Source organism: Sceloporus undulatus, chromosome 1 (assembly GCF_019175285.1).
Source record: "Sceloporus undulatus isolate JIND9_A2432 ecotype Alabama chromosome 1, SceUnd_v1.1, whole genome shotgun sequence".
NCBI lineage: Eukaryota > Metazoa > Chordata > Lepidosauria > Squamata > Phrynosomatidae > Sceloporus > Sceloporus undulatus.
The window spans coordinates 116,161,557-116,184,574 of NC_056522.1; the positions used below are offsets into that span (position 1 = coordinate 116,161,557).

Sequence of the window (23,018 nt, forward strand, 5' to 3'; positions counted from 1 at the left end):
AGCCATGGCAAGGATTTCTCTGCATCACCTCTGCACAGCCTGAAATGGCCAAGGTCAGAGAGGCAAGCCAGCCAGAAGTCACAGGAGAACGGTGAGTACCAGGGGCCCTCTCTCTCTAGCCACCAAAGAACCTTTGCCAGATCTAATGCCCTCGCTCAGGGCAGGCATTGCCATGAGGCCTCTGCCATGGCCATTGCAGGCACTATGCCTAGCATAAGGTTTGGGACTCTGCCAGGAGGGCAGATGGGGGCATTAACCCTTGGTCTCCCCCTTCCTTCCCATCTCTGGCCCCAATGGCACCCAGGACCCTAACAGGTGTGGGGGGTCCTTTTGCAGACTGGGAAACACATGGTGGTGTTGCCAGGGCTCCTGCACTTTCATTTTGAATTCTTATAATGAGATGGTGTGTAAGGAGGCAGAGGATTCCTCCTCTGTGTTGCACAGACACATGGCTGTAAAGGAAGCTGGACTTGGCCCAGCAGGAGCTGAAGCTTCCAACTCTAAAATGGTATTTTTTGGCTGCCACAGAGCATCCCACAAAAAAGCACAAATGGCTTCATGTCCACCCCAGAGAGAGCATGGCCTCTGCCACCCACTTCTAAACAGAGGCTGGAGGGCCATCTATTGGGAATGCTTTGATTGAGAGTTCCTGCATGGCAGAATGGGGTTGGACTGGATGGCCCTTGGGGTCTCTTCCAACCTAAGGATTCTTTGAGAGACCACATGGATACAAATCCTCCTGTGTTCCCTCCCCAAAAATTACAACAACAAAAAAGGGTAAACCATTTGTGGATATCATGGGTGGAGAGTTCCCTTCACCCCCAATTGTTTGGCTGCCCCAAAGCATGGCACTCTTGAGAGAGCAGCTTGAGTGCTTGGCCTCTCCTTTCCATCAGAGATTATCCTTTCTCAGGGCACAGACTTACCTCAGGTAAATGTAGAGCCATGGCCCACAGCAGTCCCTCTGCCCTTCCCAGCTCCCTAAGCAAGTGGGAGGGAGTTGAGGACCAAGCTAGCTTCTATCATGCAGCCAGGTTACTATAAAGCCTGCCTGAAATTAAAAGGGCTAAGCTGTAAACCCCAGCTTGAAGTTGGGGCTGTTTTAAACATAAATAAAACAAAGTGCCCTGTGAGTATCAGGGCTACACTACAGACCATATACAGCTATCTACCCATGATTAGCAATGGTCTTCAGTCACTGCTAACTTAAGAGCAGTTTCCTCAGTGCTTGGAATAAGCCACTGCCCGGGCAGCTTCCCTTGATGGGGCAAATAAAGGAGGGGAGAGCCCCCACATCAACAGGGCTGTGGGCTCAGATTTACAAGACATACTGGTTAACCTTTCTGGTGTTCATTTTATTAATGTTAGCACATGAGGTTTGAGTTGTGCTGTTTTCTGCTCACCCCCCCTCTCCTTTTTCCAGGCCAGAGAAGATGCCTGGAAACTAATTCTTCAAGAGAGGGGCCAGCCATAAAAGCCACATGAGGACTTTTCTTGCCTCATGGGCCTCCATCACTGTCTCCTTTAGGTCCAGAGCACATGGTTCTACCTCCTTTGTGCAAACTGTTATCAGCCATAGCACTTCTCATTAAGAGCATAAGTTTTAACAATACAGATTCATTTAAATGCTAATAAACAGGGTGACTCAAGCAAGGACAAGGTCTCTGGTCACTCAACAGACCTCTAATGCTTACATGCATCGAGGATCTTTGGTAAAAACATCTCATATGATAGATATATTGGATTAAGGTGACCAACCAAACTCCATTTTAGTGGCAAAAGGATTATGTTCCTGTTATAAAACACAGTGAACCTCAGTCAGCTAGCCTCAAAAGATGTGGCTCCCCTTGCCTTCCCTTCTTTGTTGGAGAGATGTCTGTTAAAGGGAAGAAACTACAAACAAACAAACAAAAACAACACAGTTTCTTCCATGAGATGGTTCTCACTAATACAGGGGGTTAAGAAGAATTCTTATCAAAACAGACAGACAGACTCCTCTCCATGGGGGGGAGAAACTCCCCTTCCTCCATGAGTGTTTTAAAACAATGTAATCAGGTTCCTCTACTAAGGGGTTGCTTCAAATCCCATTCAGACATCCTACAGAGCCCTGAGGGGTCTGCCACAAAAATCACAATTACCTCTTACCTTGTCTAGATTGTTAAATTTTAAATAAGAATGCCTGCTGATGGGCTTGGGAAGCTTATTGTAACAGGATCTATCATACATATGATGAATTGGGCTCAAGGCCATGAAGGTTCATGCTGCTAATCTCTTTTCTTTGGTGGTCTCAGGGTGCTACAAGATTCCTTTGCATATTGTTGGGCATACTTTGATTGTGATTTCCTGCATGGCAGGGGGTTGGACTTGATGGCCCTTGTGGTCTCATCCAACTCCATGATTCTATGATTTTATGGTTATAAGGTTAGCTGCTGTGTGGGTGAGTGTCTTATCCCTGATTGGGTTTTCATGGCATGGTCTGGTCCAAACAACACCATTGTTTACTACCTTTTGGGGCTGGGAAAAACAGACTCCCTAGTGCCTATGCCTTGTTTTCTGCTAGCAAAAAAATGCTCACAGCTCCATATAGAGACTTACACCAGCCACCTATATGCCCAGAGCTTATATATATATATATATATATATATATATATATATATATATATATATAACAAACAAAACAAAAATACTACACAGCAAACTAAGATTTTACTATTTTATATAGGAGACTCCATTTTACTATGCGATTATATGTTATGTGCCTTGAGCTTCCATGGATTTGGTATCCATGCAAAGTCCTAAATCCAACTCCATATCGAGGGCCCACTATACTATTTTAAATTTAGGTTTGTGTTCCTTTGACAGATCCCTTTTATGGAGAAAATTCTCTCCTCGAAATTAGATACCAGAGGGCTATCCTTGCCAAGCCCCTTCTTCCCATTTCATGACTCCTTAATCAGCAGTTCATTTAGCCGCGAGACCCCTCAGCCTTCATACAGGTTGATGATAGTCTGCTACATGGAATTGGGGTGATTTTTGAAGTCTCTAGACAAGTTCATCCTCAAAAGAAATCAGACTTAATTCTGACCACATGCCCTGTTAACACAGAGTGCCTCCACGCTTCTGCATGGACTCACCAATGTCTGCGAGATAAAGGTTATTCCAGTGTCTTCTTTGCCTAACCATGGGATTAGTCTTATTTTACACAGGTTCACAGATGTTCCAGTAAAGAACTACACATTGTTTTGAAATTTTAATTGGAGGTCACACATTAACATTCCTCTTTCAGAGTGGTAAGTCTTAATTACTACAAATGAAATCACCTTAATATCACCTTCATTGCTATAACCAGTTGACAAGGTGATCAGTGACAGGCTGGAAGCTGCCATAGGTCCAGATTAGATCAGGTTCTATTCTGATTGATCACATAATCCACTGCTTAGGCAAGTTCTCATCAACTGCTTCAGGTTTTCAGTGGCTGACCTGCTACAGTCCATCCAAGATGACATTAAGAAGGGACTTGACCCTACATGGTTATAAGGCAGGTGTCTGCCATCACGTCGTTTCTGCTCCATACGAGAGCAGCTAGAATGGCAGCCATCCTCACGTTAAGAGGCTGTTGAGGGGAGTTTTCCAACAGGGCCTGCCCACCAGACATCGTTTTCCATCTTGGAATGTGAACACGGTCTTAAAAGCTCTGACGGTTGGTCCGATCAAGTCCCTTTGGGAGGCCTTCCTCAAACACCTCTCCCTCAAGGTCATCTTCCTCACGACCATTCCCTTCGCCAGACAGGTGTCAGAGCTGGGGCCCTGTCGGTACATAAAGACTTGTGTATGTCTCAGTGTGCCTTTGTCCAGACCCTACCTTCGTGCCTAGGGTCAACTCAGCCTTTCAGGTGTCACAGGACATTCTCCTGCCTTCATTCTGCCCTGATCCTAAGAAGTACTTGGAAAAGACCTGGCACACATTGGATGTGTGCAGAGCCCTCAAAATCTACATCAAGAAGACTTCAACCTTAAGGTCATCTGAGATGTTCTTTTCCTTTCGCCTGGGCTCTTTGGGGTGCAAGGTACCAGTCTCGACTCTGACTAGGTGGATCAGGTCTTGTATTCAAGAGAGCTACTGAACTCTTGACCTCACTCCACCCGAGGGGTTGATGGTGCACTCAACCAGGAGTGCATCTACCTCTGCGGCCTTGACCACTAGCGCCTCCCTGTCAGATATTTGCAGGGTGGCCACATGGAAGTCGCCTTCGACCTTCATAAGACGTTACAAACTGGACGTGTCTCAGTCCATAGAGGTGTCATTTCAAAAGAGGTTCCTCCAACAGATTGTGTCGGGGGCCACAGTCTCCTAGCAGCACCTCCCTCCCAGTTCGAGAGGGCTTTTGTAAATCCCAGATTACAGGAGGACAGGACCCTCTCTGCTGGGAAAAGGAACGTTGAGTACTTACCGTGACACGTTCATTTCCTGCAGAGAAGGGTCCTGGCATCCTGCCCACCCGGGTGCTGCCTGCGGCCTCCGACCCTGCCTGCCTGTTGGTGGACCTGCCTTGTTCTTCTTCTTGTTGCTGGATTGGTTTTTCTGAGTTCTTGTTTGTTCTTGGACTAGTTTTTTCTAAGGTGTTCTAGTTAACCCTTAGCTGATGTTACTAAAGTTCAGTTCCTTGATTACCTTACTAGTCGCTTGGCTTGTTATTGACTGAGGCTCAGGGGGGCTAGCTCCTCCCTATATAGGGGCCGGTCTTTTGTTTATTGTCCCTGCCTACAGGAGCAAATAGGAGGAGCTAAACCCAGATTACAGGATGCCAGGACCCTTCTCTGCAGGAAATGAACGTGTCACGGTAAGTACTCAACGTTCCTATCCTGATTTGTTTTTTAAAGTAAGTAGTCCTCACGGTGGTTGTTCCTGCTTCCCAAGCCCAGATATTTTTTGGGCTTTCACTCCTAGAATACTTAGCTTTGAATACTTAGGAGCCGCCTCAGAAAAAGAGTCCTGTTGTTCCCTGGCATTATTTTGAAGATGGCTTCAGTGTCACTGTGGGAGGTATGTCCATGGAAGTGGGTCCCTGCAATGCTTGACATTGAAACCCAGTAGACTTCATAATTGGTGATGAAAGAGAAAAAGAAGAAGCTGTTTGGTATTATTCAGTAATCTCGGTGCCAAAAGGTCCAAATCTATTCTTTATTTTTTTGTGTGCTCATGTTGACCTTTGATAGTCCATGAATTTGATTAACAAAATATTAAATGGAGCCACTGAGCAAATATTTTGTGGATGTCCTGTGCTGATAGATAGAATGTAGTATATGTATCCTGGGTTTCTGGACAGTAGAATACACTATGACCTAAATACCCAGAAAGGCATCAGATCTTTACTGATCTTTGAAGCTAAGCAGTATCAGCCCTGGTTAGTACTTGAATGAGAGATCAGAAAGGAATTGCAGGTGCTGTAGGCTGTATTTCAGAGGTAAAAATTGACAACTGGCCTCTGAGTTTCTTGAAGAAAACCATGTAAAATTCACGAACAGGCAACTTGAAGACATACAAACACACATAAAGAGAGGGGAGCCTATACTAGAAATGTGGCATTTGCCATTAAGAATTACTATATGCTTGTTCTCCCAGGATGTGTAAGATCTCTTTCAAAGCTTCCCAATGGCACGCTGACATTGTCAAACTTTTCTTTGCACCTGTGAAGTCTAGAAAGTCTGTTTCTGAAGGAAAGAGTTTGGGTACTAAAACCTGGTTGTTCTAGTGAGTCAGATTAAATGTCATTCTACTTCATTTCAGGTTGTTCTTCCTTCTGAATCCCCTGAGTGCAGTTTTATTTTTAGCCCTTGCCCTTGTTGGAACCACCATTGTACAAACAAGCCCTTGTTTTTCAAGGCTCAGTATCCTCATTCTAGTCCACTATATTCTCTGAGCTGGTTTGGTTATTTTGCCCTCATAAATTATGGGGTATATTTGCTTTGATATAGTAGATTTAGATCTAATTACAGTAGGTTTGATAAGATGATGGCCTCTTATGAAAAGGTCTGTCTATGCAAATTTTGGACACTTGGTATCCTTAACAATCTGTTTTAAAATATATATAGATGTGTAAAATAAACCTTTTAGTCATCATTGCTGTGTACACTCAAATTTTGTTATCAGAAAATTATATTCCCTGTTAAAATCTGAGTTCCTAGGTCACATTTAATAATAATGAGTTTTCTAGGATATTGTGCATTGCTATTCAAAATAACCTGTTCTATTTAACTGCACATTTAAAACATACTAATGATGATTACTCATCCTTTTTTTAATTTTAGAATTATTGGACCTCCAGCCTTTACCTGTCACAGCCTTGGGACATCCTGAATATCAAGCCCTATACAAATTCACTCATTTCAACCCAATTCAGACCCAGATATTCCATACATTATATCACACAGATTGTAATGTCCTCCTGGGAGCACCCACTGGCTCTGGAAAGACAGTTGCGGCAGAATTAGCTATCTTTAGAATTTTCAACAACTATCCCACATCAAAGGTTTGCTTTCTGTACTCTGCTTTTCATTAATCCTCAACTTGTCTAGTGAATAAAAATAATATTCTGTAAGAGTACTCTGGGTAGGTAGGTGGTTTTGTAAACTACTTCATCATATCTTGCCAAATTGGGGGAATTGTTGCTAAAATTGAAAATTCCGTTTTCTCTGCTTCATTCTGAAACAAAATGGCAGGCAGACAATAATCTCTGCAGTCAAGAGGAAAATCTTTTTAAATCTGTAACATTTCTGAACTACCTGTTAAATATTTTCTGTGTAGATTACAAATAAGTTAAAAATTGAAATATGAAGTTGAAAACTGAAATGTAAAAATAAATGTCACCTGAATAAAAAAAACAGTACCAAAAACACCCATTGCATGCTGTCAAGTCAGCTTGCACTTGATGACCCTATGGATAGGAATCATCAGACCTCTTATTTTTAAAAAATCTAGTGGATTTTTAAAGTTCTTTCTACACAACAGTGGCATAACAGTACACACTACTGTTGTGCATAAAGAACTTTTAAAAAAGACAAATATTTTTAAAAGTCTAGGCCAATAAAAGATCTTTACCTGGAACCAAAAAGAGAACCTTACTATCTGTGGGGTAGGCCACACTCTGGAGCGTTTTTCTGTTTGTTTGTTTTGTTTTGTTTTGTTTTTTGCACCTTGATAAAAGGGAATTTCTCCCTGCTGCCCATTTGCTTTGCATAATTTCATGGGGAGTACCCAGAGAAGGGTGTTATTGGAGAGATGATTGCAGGGCAGGGCATAGGCCACCCATGGGCTGGACAGGACTCCTGGCCCACTTTTTGTAGCTCATGAAGCCTCCCCACCAGTCCACCAAAGTCTTATCCTCCCTCACCAGAAAAAAGGGGGAAAAGAAAAGAAATTTGTCAATGTGTTTGTAAACCATTTTTACCAAGCCGTGTCCTCAAACATTTGAAAATATGCAAAAATACCCCCACCTGAATGAGCAGCCCACAATCCTATACTACCCCAAAATATCCGTTTTCTTCTGTATTCCTGCTTAAAAGGGTGACAGGAGGTAAAATGGCCTATTTGGAAAATATAAACATTAGAATTGGTGGGGAGGGGCGCAGGGGGGGGTTCCCTGGGGGAAATTGGTCCCTGACTCCCACAGTTTCCCATCCCAGTCTAGGGGTATAAATCATTGTAATAACAGAAGTGAATGTTTTAGTTGTTTAGTTCTCTGACAGAGAAGGCTAAATGTCTCACAAAACTACAGTACCCAGAATTCCCTAGTATTGATCCAGGACAGTTAAAGCAGCCTCAAACTGGATTATTTCTGCAATGCGTTTTGTACCATGTTTCTCTTCCTATATGGAACAGAAGAGTGACTATGGCCCGTTACAGACAGGCCTTAAACTACGGATTCAGTCCGTACTAGGGCTAAAAAGGGGCGTCGCTTCCAGATGCGCCTAACCCTAGTACGGACTGAGTCCGTACAAAATGGCGGCACCCCTTCCACATGGGGGCTGCCATGATGACGTCATGAACGTGCCGTCTCCAAATGGGGCGGCATGGACGCAATGTTGTCGCGTTGCGCGAGGGCGCTTAGTGCGCCCTTTCGGCAGAGCAGGAAGAAGCTCCGAAACGGAGCTCCTTCCTGGTTTGCGTTGCTGGCGCAGCCATGTGAAGGCTGCACCAGTGACGCAAATCAGAAATGGGTCAAGTGGCCCCTTTCTGAGAGTCCCCGCCATCGTTGGGGTGTCCTTGGGGCTTGAAGCCCCAAGGACACCTCTTTCCAGGCCTCAGGAAAGCGTCCTTTTGCCGCTTCCCTGCAGCCTGGAAAGTGGCGGATCGGGGCCTCAGAGGCTGCCGTTCTGGCAGCTGAGGCCCCGATCCGGTGGGGAAAGGGTCGGTTACAGGCCACCCCAAACGGACGGTCTGTAACGCGCCAAGGATTCCAAAACACACTGGAGAAATAATCCAGTTCAGTGGATGGCTACCTTGTCACCTAGACTATGGAATTCTCTTTTTAGGGCAGTTCTGTTAGACTCTTCTTGGCTGAAAGTGGGCAAAGTGCAAGTGTGCAAATATTGGGGGGAGGGCAACTCCTATCAGCCCTAGTCAGGATAGCTAATGGTGAGGAATGCTGGAAGTTGAAACCCAGGAATATCTGGAGCACTGCATGTTGTTCACCTTGTGCTCCCTATGTTTGTTATTCAACAAGTATTTAGCCTGCCAGTTTGAACATTGCTACTGATCTTTGCCTTAAAGCTGTTTTTTTATGTAGCAAACTTTATCTTCATTTGTCTATTTCTTTTTTTTTTTTTTTTTCATTCTATGATGCGTTTGTTCTTAGATGTTTTGAACACTGTTTAAAATAATCCGGCTATCCTTGTGTTAAATAAAAATACACTGTATTTCACTTTTTAAATATCAGTTACTTCAGTGGCACTTCACAGAAGTAATTTCCCATAATGACAGGATTTGATGACACCTAAATTCTAGTGTTTTATCTACCAAATTCCACCATTTAATAGATAAAACATGACCCCATAAGCATATTACCATACTCAGTATCAGTTTTCGTTTTTTACAGGTTTATGTCACCATTTTACTTTTAATTTTTGCATAACTAACAATACAGACTGTTTTATAACATTGTTTTCTGTTTTGGTGAGATAATAATAATGATATTCTGATTATATAAATGAGTAGATATCTTAAATTCAAGGTGGTGTAACTGCTTTGAAGAATAAATAATTTTTGAGTGCTGAAGCAGTCTCTTTTCGTTTAAAGCAGGCAACTAGACTCATTGTTTTGGAGGGGGGAGGATTAAATGCTGGCCTTTGTGCTAATGAACCTACACAATTATAACTGTATGGTTTTTCAGTTTGTTTATATTGCTCTTTGTGTTTCTTTTTCTTGTGCTTTGAAGGCAGTGTATATTGCTCCACTAAAAGCTCTGGTGCGAGAGAGAATTGAAGACTGGAAAATCAGAATTGAAGAAAAGCTTGGTAGAAAGTAAGGTTTTCATTTTTAAAAAAATTCTTAGTAAAAAATGAAGTGCTTTTAAGCCCCTGTAACAGTCAATATACTGTGTGTTAACATTGTTTCTATTTGCTGGCACATATAGAATGCTTGTCAGCAAATGCCACTATAAAATTGATGTTCTTGATAATTTCTTTATATGTTAATAACGTATTAAACTCTATCTTTAGATAAAATTTAAGAAATTTGTTCTTTTTTCCTAAAAGCATGCAGATATACAGATGACCACTTCTGAAACTCAAGACCCTGCTAACTTCATATGTATATACAGAGCCTAGCTCAAAAACAAGTTGTTTGCATGTTGATCTAAATTTATTTAAGAATCCTAGTATTGAAACATGTTGTCTAAATGCATCACAATTTAAAATTCACTTTATATTAGTAAAATTATTTTAATTAGATCATGTATTAAAAAACTTCTGAGCTTTTCTTTCTTAAGTTCTTATCTCTGTATGAGGAACCTTTCAGTTCACTAGGACCTCTGTGCTGCTGCCTTTCAGCAATAAACAGTGGCTTTTCTTCTGAGAAGAAGTACTATAATTAAGGTAGAGTCACTGCTTTCTTTTTCAATGAGGGACATGAACAGGAAATGATCCTAGTGTCTGGGATACAATTGTGAATTCATTGTTGCATTCAGACAAAATAGTGTTATTTATTATGTTCATATGAAATACTAATGTACTTTCTACTTGCCAAATAGATAAAAATATCTATTTACCACTTCACAATGACCATTTGACTTGTTTTACAGGGTTGTGGAGTTGACAGGGGATGTGACTCCTGATATGAGGTCAATTGCCCAAGCTGATCTTATTGTTACTACTCCAGAGAAATGGGATGGGGTCAGCAGAAGCTGGCAGAACAGAAGCTATGTTCAGAAGGTTTCCATTCTCATCATAGATGAGATCCATCTGCTAGGTGAGCATCATTTTTATCATTATTATTGCTGAAATTGAAGTGTGCTCTAGCATTGCTAGCAGAACTTTAAAAAATATTGATGTGGATTCTTCCTTTTCTCTTTCTTTTCTAGGGGATGAGAGAGGACCTGTACTAGAAGTTATTGTGTCTCGTACTAACTTCATCTCATCTCACACAGAAAAACCTGTCAGAGTTGTTGGTCTGTCAACTGCATTAGCTAATGCCAGAGATCTTGCTGACTGGCTAAATATCAAACAGGTATGTAGATGACAGTAAAGTCCACCAGAACCAGACTACCATTAGGTAGAGTGAGGCAGCTACCTCTGGTAATGGACACTGGCTGTTGTGAAAGTTAGTTATAGTTGGCCCCTGGTAACCACTGGGTTTGGTTCCAGGACACACGGACACACACGGATACCAAAATCGGTTAATGCTCAAGTCTCATTAAATTCAAAGGCAGAATAAAATGGTGTACCTTAAATAAAATGGCAAAATCAAAGTTTGTTTTTTAGAATGTATATCTTTTTTTAACATTTTCAAGCCATGGATGGTTGAATCTGGAGATATTGATGACTGATTGTATTGAATTTCTTATTGGTGTGTTTTTACTGCAACACAAGGCACCATCCACAACACATGGCAAAGGTTCCTAGACCTAAACATGTTGGGCACATTCCACCATATCAGTGGCAACAACAGCTTACAGAGTAGTAACTTCACTTGAGAACATTTATAAGTCTGCTGGATGGAAAGAGCCATTGACATTCGTGAGACACTATAAAGTTGACAAATTTTAGAGGTAGTCAAGCAGGCTTTAGTAGAACAGTACTTCAGGCTGCTGTGAATGATCATACTGAATGGGTCCTCACTGCTGCTTATGACTTGGGTATACGTTGTGGGTGGTTCCTTCAGCCTCACTGAGAATGAGTGGTCGATACTTATTGTGAATGGTAATTCTGGGCAGGTTGAAGAAACCATCCATCTGCACCGTGTGTGTGTCAGTAAATAAATAAATAAATCACAGTACTTTCAGATATTGTTGGAATGGTTAACAAGACTAGAAAAGAAATCTTAGGAGAAAGGAGTTGGCAGCAACAGTTGTACTGTCTTAGAATTTTGAGGATCCTGCCACGACATCTATACTTTTTTGGGGGGGAGGGGGAGTTGACAGTAGCAGCCTAACATTATTTGTAAGAATAAAACCAGACATAAGCATGAACAAAGAACAATTTTGTCTTATTTCTTTAGATGGGGCTGTTCAATTTCAGGCCCTCAGTGCGTCCAGTTCCATTGGAAGTACATATTCAGGGCTTCCCAGGTCAGCACTATTGTCCCCGTATGGCAAGCATGAACAAGCCAGCATTTCAGGGTATGTAGCTACAACTATAATTTTCTTTAAAAATCCACAGTAGACAAATTTATATCATGGATTGGTATGTATCTCCTTACTTTGTCTTAAGAATATATTTTTAACAGTATGATCTAGTTTCAGACCTCATACATTAAAATAGCTTAACATAAAACGTGTCCATGGAACTTGAATATATTCCAAACAGAATAATTGAAATTACTGTTCTCATTTGACACAATGGAAACACTTTAGTATTAATATTTTAAAATTTACAACATTTAAACCCTTTCTCAGAATAAATTCAATAACAAATTTGATCCTTGTGGAAGCTTTAAAAACTGTTAACAGAAGCTGCATGTCAAGCTGAGCTTCCATAATTCTGATTTCAGGGCAATAACCATAAACTTTAGAATTTTCAGTGAAACTAAATATGTCTCTCTTTTCAATTTTTTATTTTTAAACTGGCAAGTGGGATAGATTTAAGAACCACCTTCATATTTTATTGAAACATGTTCTGTGGAGGTTTCACAAGGAATATTTATTGTATCAATTAAAAAGAAATTCCCAAATAAATTTTGTGATGTGAACTGCTGTTGATTGTAAGGCGACAGTTGTGAGGTGACTTTTTAGCTGATCTAATTAGCCTTATGACAGAGGCGAAGTATTGATTGGGGACTGGAGACCAGTCTTGGCAGTCTAGATTATTTACACCTCAAGAAGGAGCATTGTAGAAAAACACTAATGAACAATAAATCTGCCCAGAGCTGTTCAGCTACACCTGTTCCTAAAGCAACAAAAATTCATTGGCTATCAAGCTTTCCTTAGGAAATATGTTGATTTCTACAGGAAGAAAGTGCAATAACAGCATTATCTTTGATCCTTGCTGTTGCATTGATTCCCATTTACAGAAAGGGATTATCATTGTTTATACTAAAATTGTATCTTTGATAAATATAAATTCATAAGCCTACATAAAGAAAAAAATTGTTACATTTAGCAAGTTGTTATAGTTATGAATGTGTCAACATTTTCCCATTATATTTCCTTGCCTATTAAATTTTGCTATGAAGTGAAACTTTTCATATTCATCAATAGAATCCTTTAAAAATTAAGCTTCTTTGGCTTGCATATTTTATTTTTATAAATAAAAAAATGCTGTTGAAAGAATTCAAACAAACAGAAAGTTAAAACGTGCCTAGTCTCTTCTACACTTGTTCAAACATTTGAGATTTTCCTTTAAACTTAAGTAAATGTGTTATTTTAATTTGTCAGCCCTTTTCATGCAAAGGAGTACATAGCTGATACAAGAAAGCTCCACAGGAAAATGCTGTTTTAAGGAACTTTATTTCATTGTTCTGAATTGTTTTTATATATTTTTAAACAGCTATTAGAAGCCATTCCCCAGCCAAGCCTGTTCTAATATTTGTATCATCCCGACGTCAAACTAGACTTACTGCTCTGGAACTAATTGCTTTTTTGGCAACTGAGGATGACCCAAAACAGTGGCTGAATATGGATGAAAGAGAGGTAAATGTGAGCATTTTGTATTAACTGAATTTAGCTGAGTATCATTTCTGTTGGCAGGGATATAGCATTAAAAGTGAGTTTCACTAGAAACCTCTCATATGATTTGGCTACATCTCCTTTCCACTTTATTAATATTTAAACATTGATTTGAGATACGCAACATTCCTGATTGTCTAATGTTGATTAAGCAGTTATAATTGGCCTGTTTTTTTCTTCCTTAAAAGAAATTCCTTCACCCCTTCTAAGAGGCCTTAATAGAAGCTAAGTACTGCATCAACAACAGAGTTAAAGCTAATAGGGTGTCACTCTTGGGAAGGGGTTCAAACCAGAGTTGCACAGTTGAGGGTGACAAGGGAAGAATAGGAGGAATTGGGATTCTAGGAGAGAATGGCTGGGCAGGGAGGGAGGGAGTATGCTATAAAACATAAAAGGGGCATATCTAGGTCAGCATTCTTTTCACACAGTAATCAACCAGATGTTTATAAAAAGCCCACAAAAGCAACACATGATTGTAATAGGGCTTCTGATCCTGGAAGTAATATATAGCCTATATGACTCACATTGTTGCTCCTGATTCCTCAACCGTGACCCACAGTGTTGCACACAGCTCCACATGTGCACAGCTATGGGTTCTGTTGGTAATGATGTGGGTTTGGGAGGGAGCAGGGAATGGAACATTTTGCAGAAAATCTTTGGGTGCTGTCAATAATATTATCTGATTAGGACCTTAGGTTTAAATATTATGTCCAAATATATTTGTTATACAATGGAAAGGAGAAGCTAGGCATAGTCAGACACGCACACTAGACTTTAGGAAAGCTGATTTTAGTAAACTTAGAGAAATACTGAAGGTGATCCCATGGTCAGGAATACTAAAAGAGAAAGGAGTTCAAGATGAATGGGAGTTTCTCAAGGGGGAGATACTGAAGGCACAATTTCAAACAGTTTCAGTGAAGAAGAAAAATGGGAGATGTCTCAAGAAACCAGGATGGATGACTAAGGAACTTTCAGTTGAGCTAAGTTTTAAACGGAACATGTATAAGAAATGGAAAAATGGGGAAATCACCAAAGAAGAAGCTATCCAGTCCAACCCCCTGCCATGCAGGAAATCTAAATCAAATCATCCCCAAAAGATGGCCATCTAGCCTCTGTTTAAAGACCTCTAAGGAAGGAGACTCCACTACATTCAGAGGGAGTTTGTTCCACTGTCGAACAGCAAGTACTGTCAGGAAGTTCCTTCTAATGTTGAGATGGAATCTCTTTTCCTGTAGATAAACATATAGTTTATCCCATAGAAAACTATGGGCAAAATATAGCATCATAACCTTTTCTGGAAAATTCCACTCACATCTGTGTATCCTCTATACATGCTATAGAAAATTGCAGGTCAGCACAATAATCCTAAAACCTGTCTGCTTCTTTATCTGCCAGAGTGCCAGACCCAACACGAGCATTTTAATGCTGCATGGCAGGGGAAGGGGATCCTGGAATATGAGGAAGGACAAAGGTATCCTTCCCCTCCCTTCCTTCTGAAACATACTGATGTGCCACGGGAAGGGGAATCTTTGAACTTCATAGCATGAATTGCTCCAAACCTACCCATCCCTCTAGTTTTCCGTTTCCTCCTGCACTTCCATTCTTCAACTTTTCTGAACCATTGACTTCATTGTCAGATGGAGTTGCACGTCATCCCAGCATACAGTGTCAGACTAATACAGTAAGCTTGACTTATTAAGTTTTCAGATTATTAGCCTCATTAGTCTCTTGCAGCATAAAAAGGAGGAAGGGAGGGGGAGAGAAAAAGGAACATGGCAGCACTTTTAAGTCTAAGTGGTTTTTATTTTAACATGGTTTCTTGAGTATAAACCCACTTCTTCTGACAGACTTTTGGTAAGCAGATTTATTGATTTCACACATCCTAACTGATTTGAATCACTGATCACTGAAAAGATCTGAAAGACCTGTACCACCCCACCCAACCCTTTGAAAATGTACAGTAAGTGACTTGTTTTAAATCTTTCTGGATTCTGTTTATAACCTGAGGTGTTAATATCACTCTGTACTGCATCTAAAGAAATGGGTTTATATCCACAAAAGAATTTGCTTTAAAAATGAACAGTTAGTCTTAAAGGTACTGGCATACTACATTTTTCCCTCTCTCTTCCTTCCTCCTTTTTATCCTGACTTAAGTAAACAGGGTAGGAAAAATGGAAAAAATACCCCCTCCCCGATATTGGTGAACTTCAGCTCCTAACATTATGTACCATTAGCTACACTAGCGATAGCTGATGGGAGATCTAACAAGATCTGGAGGACTCCTTTTGCTCACCCTGCTGTAGACCCCATTTTACCCCTCCTCCAATTCCTTGGGGTAAAGTGAGGTACTGGTAGGATATGGTTCCAACATGGAATAGAATAGCTATTCTATTTAGCAGTTGTGTGTTTGCAAAGAGACAAGAATTTGTACCTTTGGCAATCAGCCTGAACTTAGATGCTTTTATTCTGAACAGCTGTATGAGTTGTAGAACTCATTATCTCTGTATGTTCAAATGCTGTTGTCATTCCATGAGCCTTGAAACAGTTCATATCTTTGTAGTATTTTTATTGAATTCCCCTTCCCTTTTAATTTATAGACTTAGGGCCAAAGCAGATGGGCAGCAACAAGTGGCTTGAAAGTGGGTTATCTGAAAGCAGGTGCAATCACTGCCTGTACAGTGTATTGGTGCATCAGCATGCCCAGTGATACATTGGCAAAGCACAATCATGCAGGTCTCCCACACATGTCCCCTTGAACCCATGCCCCCCGTTGGACTGTCTGGTTTGTGTACATTGGTCCCTCCGTATCCATGAATTTGCCATCTGCAAATTTGAGCATCTGCAAATGGCAAGCCCGTATTGTCCCCAGTGATGGTGCACACTTAGCTGTGCCACTATTGGGGACAGAAGTCCCCCCTCCTTCCCTCTCCTTGGCCCCAGCCCTGGCTGACTGGGTGGTGGACTCCACCCCCAAAGCCAAACAGGGGCAGAAGCCTTGGAGTAAGCAAGGAAGGAGAGGAGGGGGAGGGGGCTCCCTCCCATTCTCCCTAATGGTGACATGCCCACGTGGCCACATCACCATTAAAAACAATGAGCATCCGCAGATTTTGATATCCACTGGGGGTCCGGAACAGATCCCCGTGGATACTGAGGGCCCACTGTATTTTGTAATTATATTAATTGCATTATTGGTGATTGCATTTTTGCTTTGCCACAGTCCTGTACTGGCACCAGGCTTATATGCCGGTGCAATGATGTGTATTTTCTGCCTTGAATTGGTATAGCCCAGCTTCTTTTTGCTCTGGTTTTTAGCCCAGAGCACACTTTTGTTTCTCTTCCCACCCACTTTTTGCTTCATGCATCAAACACCATGCCTTTAAAGTGGTTAGAATCCACTTTATTTTGCAGACTACCCCATAGTTACCTAAGGAGTTTCTTGAGAAAATTAAAATTACTTCCTTATAGTTTGAGCAATCCTGTTTTGCTTTCATACTGTAGACTTCGATCATTATGTATTCCAGTGATAAAAATTTGTGGCTGAATACTTTTTTTTCAGTTCTTATTCTTCAAATCATAGAATTGTAGAATCACAGAGTTAGAGTAGACCACAAGGGCCATTCAGTCCAACTCCCTGCCATGCCAGAGCACATCTGTGAATGGTAAGCCAACATTGTCCCCAGTGGCACTGTGTGCACATGTCCACATTGCATTAGGGACAGCCCTGTTGTCACCAGTGGTGACGCGTGCCCACGGCCGTGCTGCCATTAGGGACAGTGGGACTGAAGTCCGTCTGTCCTTCCTTCCTTCCTTCCTTCCTCTTTCTTTCTTTCTTTCTTTCTTTCTTTCTTCTGCCAGAGGGAGCTGGAGCCAGTGCCAGGGCCGTGGGTTCCATCCTGGATGTTGGGCTGGGGGTGGGGGTGGGAATTCTGGCCCCGGGGAATGATGTGTTGTTGGCCATGGAAGAACAGCACTGGCCCTGGACCCTGGCTCTGGTAGCAGCAATACTTCTGCTCTTCGAGAGGCTTCTCCTCCAGTACCTCTGCCTGGGGAGCTGGTGCTGGCTGTGTCCCATTATGCCTAAAAGCAGCATGGCCATGTGCACACACTGCCACTGGGGACAATGGGGGCTATACATAATGGTGGTGCATAATGGGACTTGTGTAGCCGCTGATTTTAGTATCCACTGGGGGGGGGGTCTGAAACAGATCCCCCATGGATACCAAGATCCCACTGTATAGTGGTTTGAATATTGGACTAGGACACTGGGATACCAGGGTTCAAATCTCAGCTTGACCATGAAAACCACTGGATGACCTTGGGCAAGTCACACACACTCAGCCTCAGGGAAAGCCAATGGCAAACCTCCTCTGAACAAATCTTGCCAAGAAAAACCCATGATATTTGCCTTAGTATTGCCATAAGCTGGAGAAGACTTGAAGATACACAACAACGTTTTCAAAGAAAATGCTGGCAGGCGTCAAAAGTTTCCATAAACATGAGGATATCACAGAAGATTGCCATCCAATTTCAAAAACTCATCACTTTTGCCAACTTCAGATAACAAATAATTTCAAATGTGAAGGGATGGTCCATTGAAGTAATAGAATTCTAGGTCCTGTAGACCACACTTCAATATTTACGTTGACTAGTTTCCATTAAGAGTTTGTCCACCAAATTCTTCACTAACTGAAGTTTTTGGATTCTCTTCCAAGGGAGCTCAAATTCTAGTACACTGCAGAAATCTAACCTAAAAAGTATGACAGCATAGACCACTGATATCACACTGTCACCTTGTAGATAGAGCTGAAGCCACCAAGGTTGCCTGAGCCTTCAGTGAAAATGATGGATCCAGGGAGTATCTTACAAGGGGGAGTGTCCCTATATAGGTCTGATCATACTATCCCTACTTTATACAAAGGAACCATCCATTAACAAAGCCTCAGTTTATTGGTTTCCATCTTGTCCATTAATGATTCAGCACATCTAGTACCACACTTACTTAATATGAAAAGGAAGGATGGAGTTGCATGTCATCCCAGCATGCAGTGTACCTGTCATGGCCAGCCAAGAGCAGGACTCGGAGGAGGAAGTGGCTCCTCAAGTGCAAGAGGAGATGGAGGCTATACCAGGTCCTAATCCTGCCCTGCCAGACCCCAGCCCTGATCTCCCAGCCCCAGGGGTTGAAGCTCAGCCAGGTCCTAGCTCTGTGGGGATTCCTCCTGAGGCTCAGCAGCCTAGTGGTGACTCTGGGGAAGAACCAAGCCTAGAGGTTCCTTCCTTTAGGCAGCGAAGAGCTGAGAGTTCTTGCGTGCGTTGATCCAGGAGGCTTGCAGAGAGGCAAGCTGCTGATAAGCCACAGCTGGCACAAGGGAGGGCGTCTTGCATTTAAGCAGCTGGAGAACACCAACCCCTTTCCAGCAATTATTGCAGAATCCTTCTTGGTGATTGCTGTCAGCACTGGCTTCTTGTTTCCTTGAACCCTTGTTTGTCTTGGACCTACAACTTTGGAACAAACTGGACTATTGCTACCTTCTGGCTGCCCTGACCTTGGACTGAACTGACTTCCGTGAACTCTGGTATCCTGACTTTGGCTTTGTGGCTTGCTTCTCTCGGACTAACAGAAAGGTCTGTATACTGTCTCCCAGCTCCTTTCTTGCTGAGCCATCACTATCAGCGTTGGTTTGTGTGTATGCTGGCTGCAGTCCAGCACAGTACCATAAATCTCTCAATGTCCACACATAGCAGTTTCCTATAGATGTTAAACAGCATGGAGGAAAGAATCAACTCCTGCAGAATCCCACATTTGAGATTCCAAAAGGGAAAACAGCATCTCCTTGGCACCATCTTCTAGAAGTGACTAGCCACATGGAGGTAGAGCCACTGCGAAGCAGTACTCTTAACTAAAACAGCCACTCTGGAATGATACCATGACAGATAATTTTGAACACTGCTGGTTGGGGAAGATGTATTCATATGGACACACTCTCCCAGTTTGTCTCCTAACCAAGAGATCTTGCAGCACAAGCAAGAGATCTTTGGCACCAAAGCAAAACCCTGATTGAAAGTGATCCATAAAATTCAGCTCATCCAAACATGCTCAGATTTCATCACTAGCCACCCATTAGAACCTAGATAGGGATCTGCTAAAGTGGTCAAAGTTATGTGGATCTTCCATGTTGTGGAAATTCTTCTTTAAAATTCTTACCACCAGCTTTTTCAGGCAGCTCAGGGCCACTTCCTGTTGTAGTGAGACACTTATCACTTCTCTGGCGAAATATCACTTCCCTGGCCCTACTTTTTTAGATTTCACGAGTTATCAGTGGCAAGGCTTCATCACAGAAGTATCAAGCAAGTACATCCAGGCATCTTGTCCACATCAGCAAGTTGCCTTAAATCAAAATCATCCAGGTCAATATTCCAAACAACTTGTGAAATTGATTTGCTAAAACAGCAGAGTCAGAGTTTACTCCGTACAATACTGATTTTTTTAATTTCATCACAGTTTTCCTGTTAGAGTAATGTTAATATTCTCTTAATTGTCCAAAGCTTAAACTACTACCTATGTATTACCTTTCACTGCAATTCACAAGGCAGAAAAGAAAGCAGAGAAACTGTCTCAGAACCACTTCCAACTCTTCATTTTAAAAAATGAAATGAAATGACTGAAGCTCCATATGAGAATAGAAGAATCTCAGAGTAGATCCTTTTTCTGATTCAGTATGATTATTATGTTTCATCTCTTCAATTATGTTTCTGTTACTAGAGTTGCAAGTGATATAGGCACTTAAAGGATGAGCCCATTCTAATGAGAGAAAACTACTTGGTAGTGTGCTCAGTGCATTGAGTATGTTCCATTGTATCCAAACATTGTTAATACAACACACATTCATCTAATATGTAGTATGATATAAGCAAAGAGCAGAAGGATTCTCTGTAAGAGACCTTCATGGTAAGAAAGGGCCTTCTGAGAAAAGAGTTCTTCATATTCTCCACAACTGAGTTGTAATCAGTAATTTCTCAGTGTCCATGTGCATAAACAAAACAATTAGAGCCATTAATTTTCTAAATGTAATTTGAAAAGCTCTGGTTTGTAATTAATTCTTTTGACCAGTAACGGTTATAACAGTGTGAGAGATAACTTCATTAGCAGTGTCACACTAACTTACTCCATCTCAATTGACTTTTATAATTAAAAATTTGCACCTATTTGGACATGTTTTGTACCACAATGCAGCCATTTGCAGCATTCTGATATTTTTCAGTAACCAAAAATATCAGATTTACTTATTTCTGGATATTATAAAGTAGAAAAATAAAGTTTAAATTTGGAACTATACACTGGAGAGTTTTAGGATTTTAACTAATTACTCGTAATGTAACTGTCTAAACTTTGGGGAAATTACTAACAGCTCCAGGAGCTGTGCTGGCTTTTGAAAGGAGCATGAGAATTATGGTTAGAATGAGATACACAGTGACTAGTGTTACACCTACAAAAATATTTGTCATTGTAGGGATTGGGAGCATGTAGTCCTTGGTCTTCAGCTCTCATTAATCCAGACCAGCATAGTGAATGGTCAGAGCAGATGAGAGTTATAATCTTCCAATATCTGGAGAGGCAGATTTGTTTGGTATACTATAGGCACTTAACTCTTTAATTTGTTTGGGTGATTAGAAATCTAATCTGTTTTATTATTCTTTATTGATATTATTTTATGTATTAAAATAAATTAATATAATTCTATATTAATCTTGAACTGAAATTTATATACTATATGGTTTTGACTAGGAGGGTGATGGGTAAGGGACTAAATCTATAGGCCATATTGTGTAGATTCAATCTACTATAGCCTGTTGAACCTCCAAGGCTTTTCTGCTAGGAAAATGTTCCAGCCTCCTCTTTTCCTAGAACAGAAAGTAACTACACAACAGCAGTGTGGTACCCTAAAAGCCAAGATGAAAGCCTTAGCAAGCCAGATGTGATCTGTTGGTTATACAGCTGCTGTGGTAATGTCTCTTCTCCTTTGTACGTCATGCAAGGGAAAATGACTTCCTGGATGCAGACTTAGTTTCAGGACAAGACACCATTTGGCATGATTACTGAAGAATGACAGACATTAAAGTGGCAACAGCTCTGCTTTATGAGTCAGATATGTAGTATAGATTTTCTTCAAATAATGGCTTCTGCCTTTTCTTTAGGATGTTGTGCCTGCCTTGGAGGAGCTAATCTCTAGAGGATTAATCTTTTTGTATTATTTCAGAGGAAGTAAGAATCAGAATGGAAACAGAAGACAAGGGAATTGCATATGGAATTATAAACATAATAACTGGGCATTATAAGTTAGCGTGAAGGTCCTCCTTGTTACATGTGCTCAGTTCATTAATATTTGCATTATGCCAAGTCAAACCAGTGGTTCACAGCAGTTGATAGTTCAGAGCCCTGACTATCAATTGCTCTTAAAACTTATGGGCAGATTTTCTTTCCCCGTTCTGCAATTTGAAACCCTTTAATTGGTACATTTGTAGCTAGATGTAGCTCATCCCTCTCTGCCTTTGCCCAGTGAGGAGACTTTCAGTGATGGGTTGAAATATGAAAGAATGAACAGCTGGTCAACTTGAAAGGAGATTAAATAAAAATTGGCCTACCAGTGACTCCTACTTGTGATGGTTATATGCCAGGGGTCGGCAACCTCCGGCCCGCGGAGGCGGCAGGACCGGCCCCAGCCTGGTCCTGCCGCCAATTACCACAGGCGGTACCGCGGTGGCGGCGGCGCTGAGGAGGGTGGGCTGCAGACAGTGTGCCCACGCCCACGCCTTCCTGTAGCCCTGCACACGCCTGCAGGGCTAAATAGGAGGAGTTTCTCCTTCTGGGGCTGGCTGGCCAATGGCTGCTGGCAGGGGGCGGGCTGTTGGAGCTCCAGCCTGCCCCCATTGGCCAGCCAGCCTCAAGAGAAGGAGCTCCTCCTCAGGCAGGGCAGGAAGGGGGTGGGGGTCCTCCTCCTCCTTCCCGCCCCTCCCGCGGCTGCCTGACAGCCGCGGGGAGGGCAGAAAGGGGCGGGGGTCGCCTCCTGCCCTTTCCCTCCCTTCCCATGGCTGCCTGACAGCCACGGGGAGGGCAGGAAGGGGGCAGGGGTTGCCTCCTCCTCCTTCCCTCCCTTCCCACGGCTGCCTGACAGCCGCGGGGAGGGAAGGAAGGGGGCGGGGGTCGCCTCCTCCTTCCCTCTCTTCCCACGGCTGCCTCACAGCCGCGGGGAGGGAAGGAAGCGGGCGGGGGAAGAGGAGGAGGAGGAAGGAAGGAAGGAGCAGGAGGAGGAGGGAGGAAGGAAGGAAGAAGGAGGAGGAGCGAGGAAGGCAGGAGCAGGAGGAGGAGGAAGAAGAAGAGTAGAAGGAGGAGGAGGAGTATTTCCATTCCATTTGTACAGGTCTGCTTTGTTTTAACAATGATAGTGGTGATGATGATGATGATGATATCAGTCAGTTTCTGAGACATGCACTCACTCTTTCTGAAGGTGAGACGGTGTGACTTTCCAAAGTGCATTTCTGTGTATTTTCAGTGCTTTTAATGCTAAAAGGTCTGCTTTAACAATGATAGTGATGATGATGATGATGATGATGATGATGATGATGATGATGATGATGATG

The 23,018-nt window shown here is 42.0% G+C and overlaps 1 protein-coding gene across 1 annotated transcript in view; it reads left to right on the forward strand.

Annotated features, from left to right (window-relative positions):
* ASCC3 (activating signal cointegrator 1 complex subunit 3) overlaps positions 1–23,018 on the forward strand; it is a 349,893-nt gene that overhangs the window by 217,548 nt on the left and 109,327 nt on the right. Inside the window, exons 25-30 of the mRNA XM_042478523.1 lie at positions 6,310–6,530; positions 9,435–9,520; positions 10,299–10,465; positions 10,578–10,723; positions 11,714–11,834; positions 13,201–13,343. Coding sequence (XP_042334457.1) covers positions 6,310–6,530; positions 9,435–9,520; positions 10,299–10,465; positions 10,578–10,723; positions 11,714–11,834; positions 13,201–13,343 — 884 coding nt within the window. The remainder of the gene's footprint in view (positions 1–6,309; positions 6,531–9,434; positions 9,521–10,298; positions 10,466–10,577; positions 10,724–11,713; positions 11,835–13,200; positions 13,344–23,018) is intronic.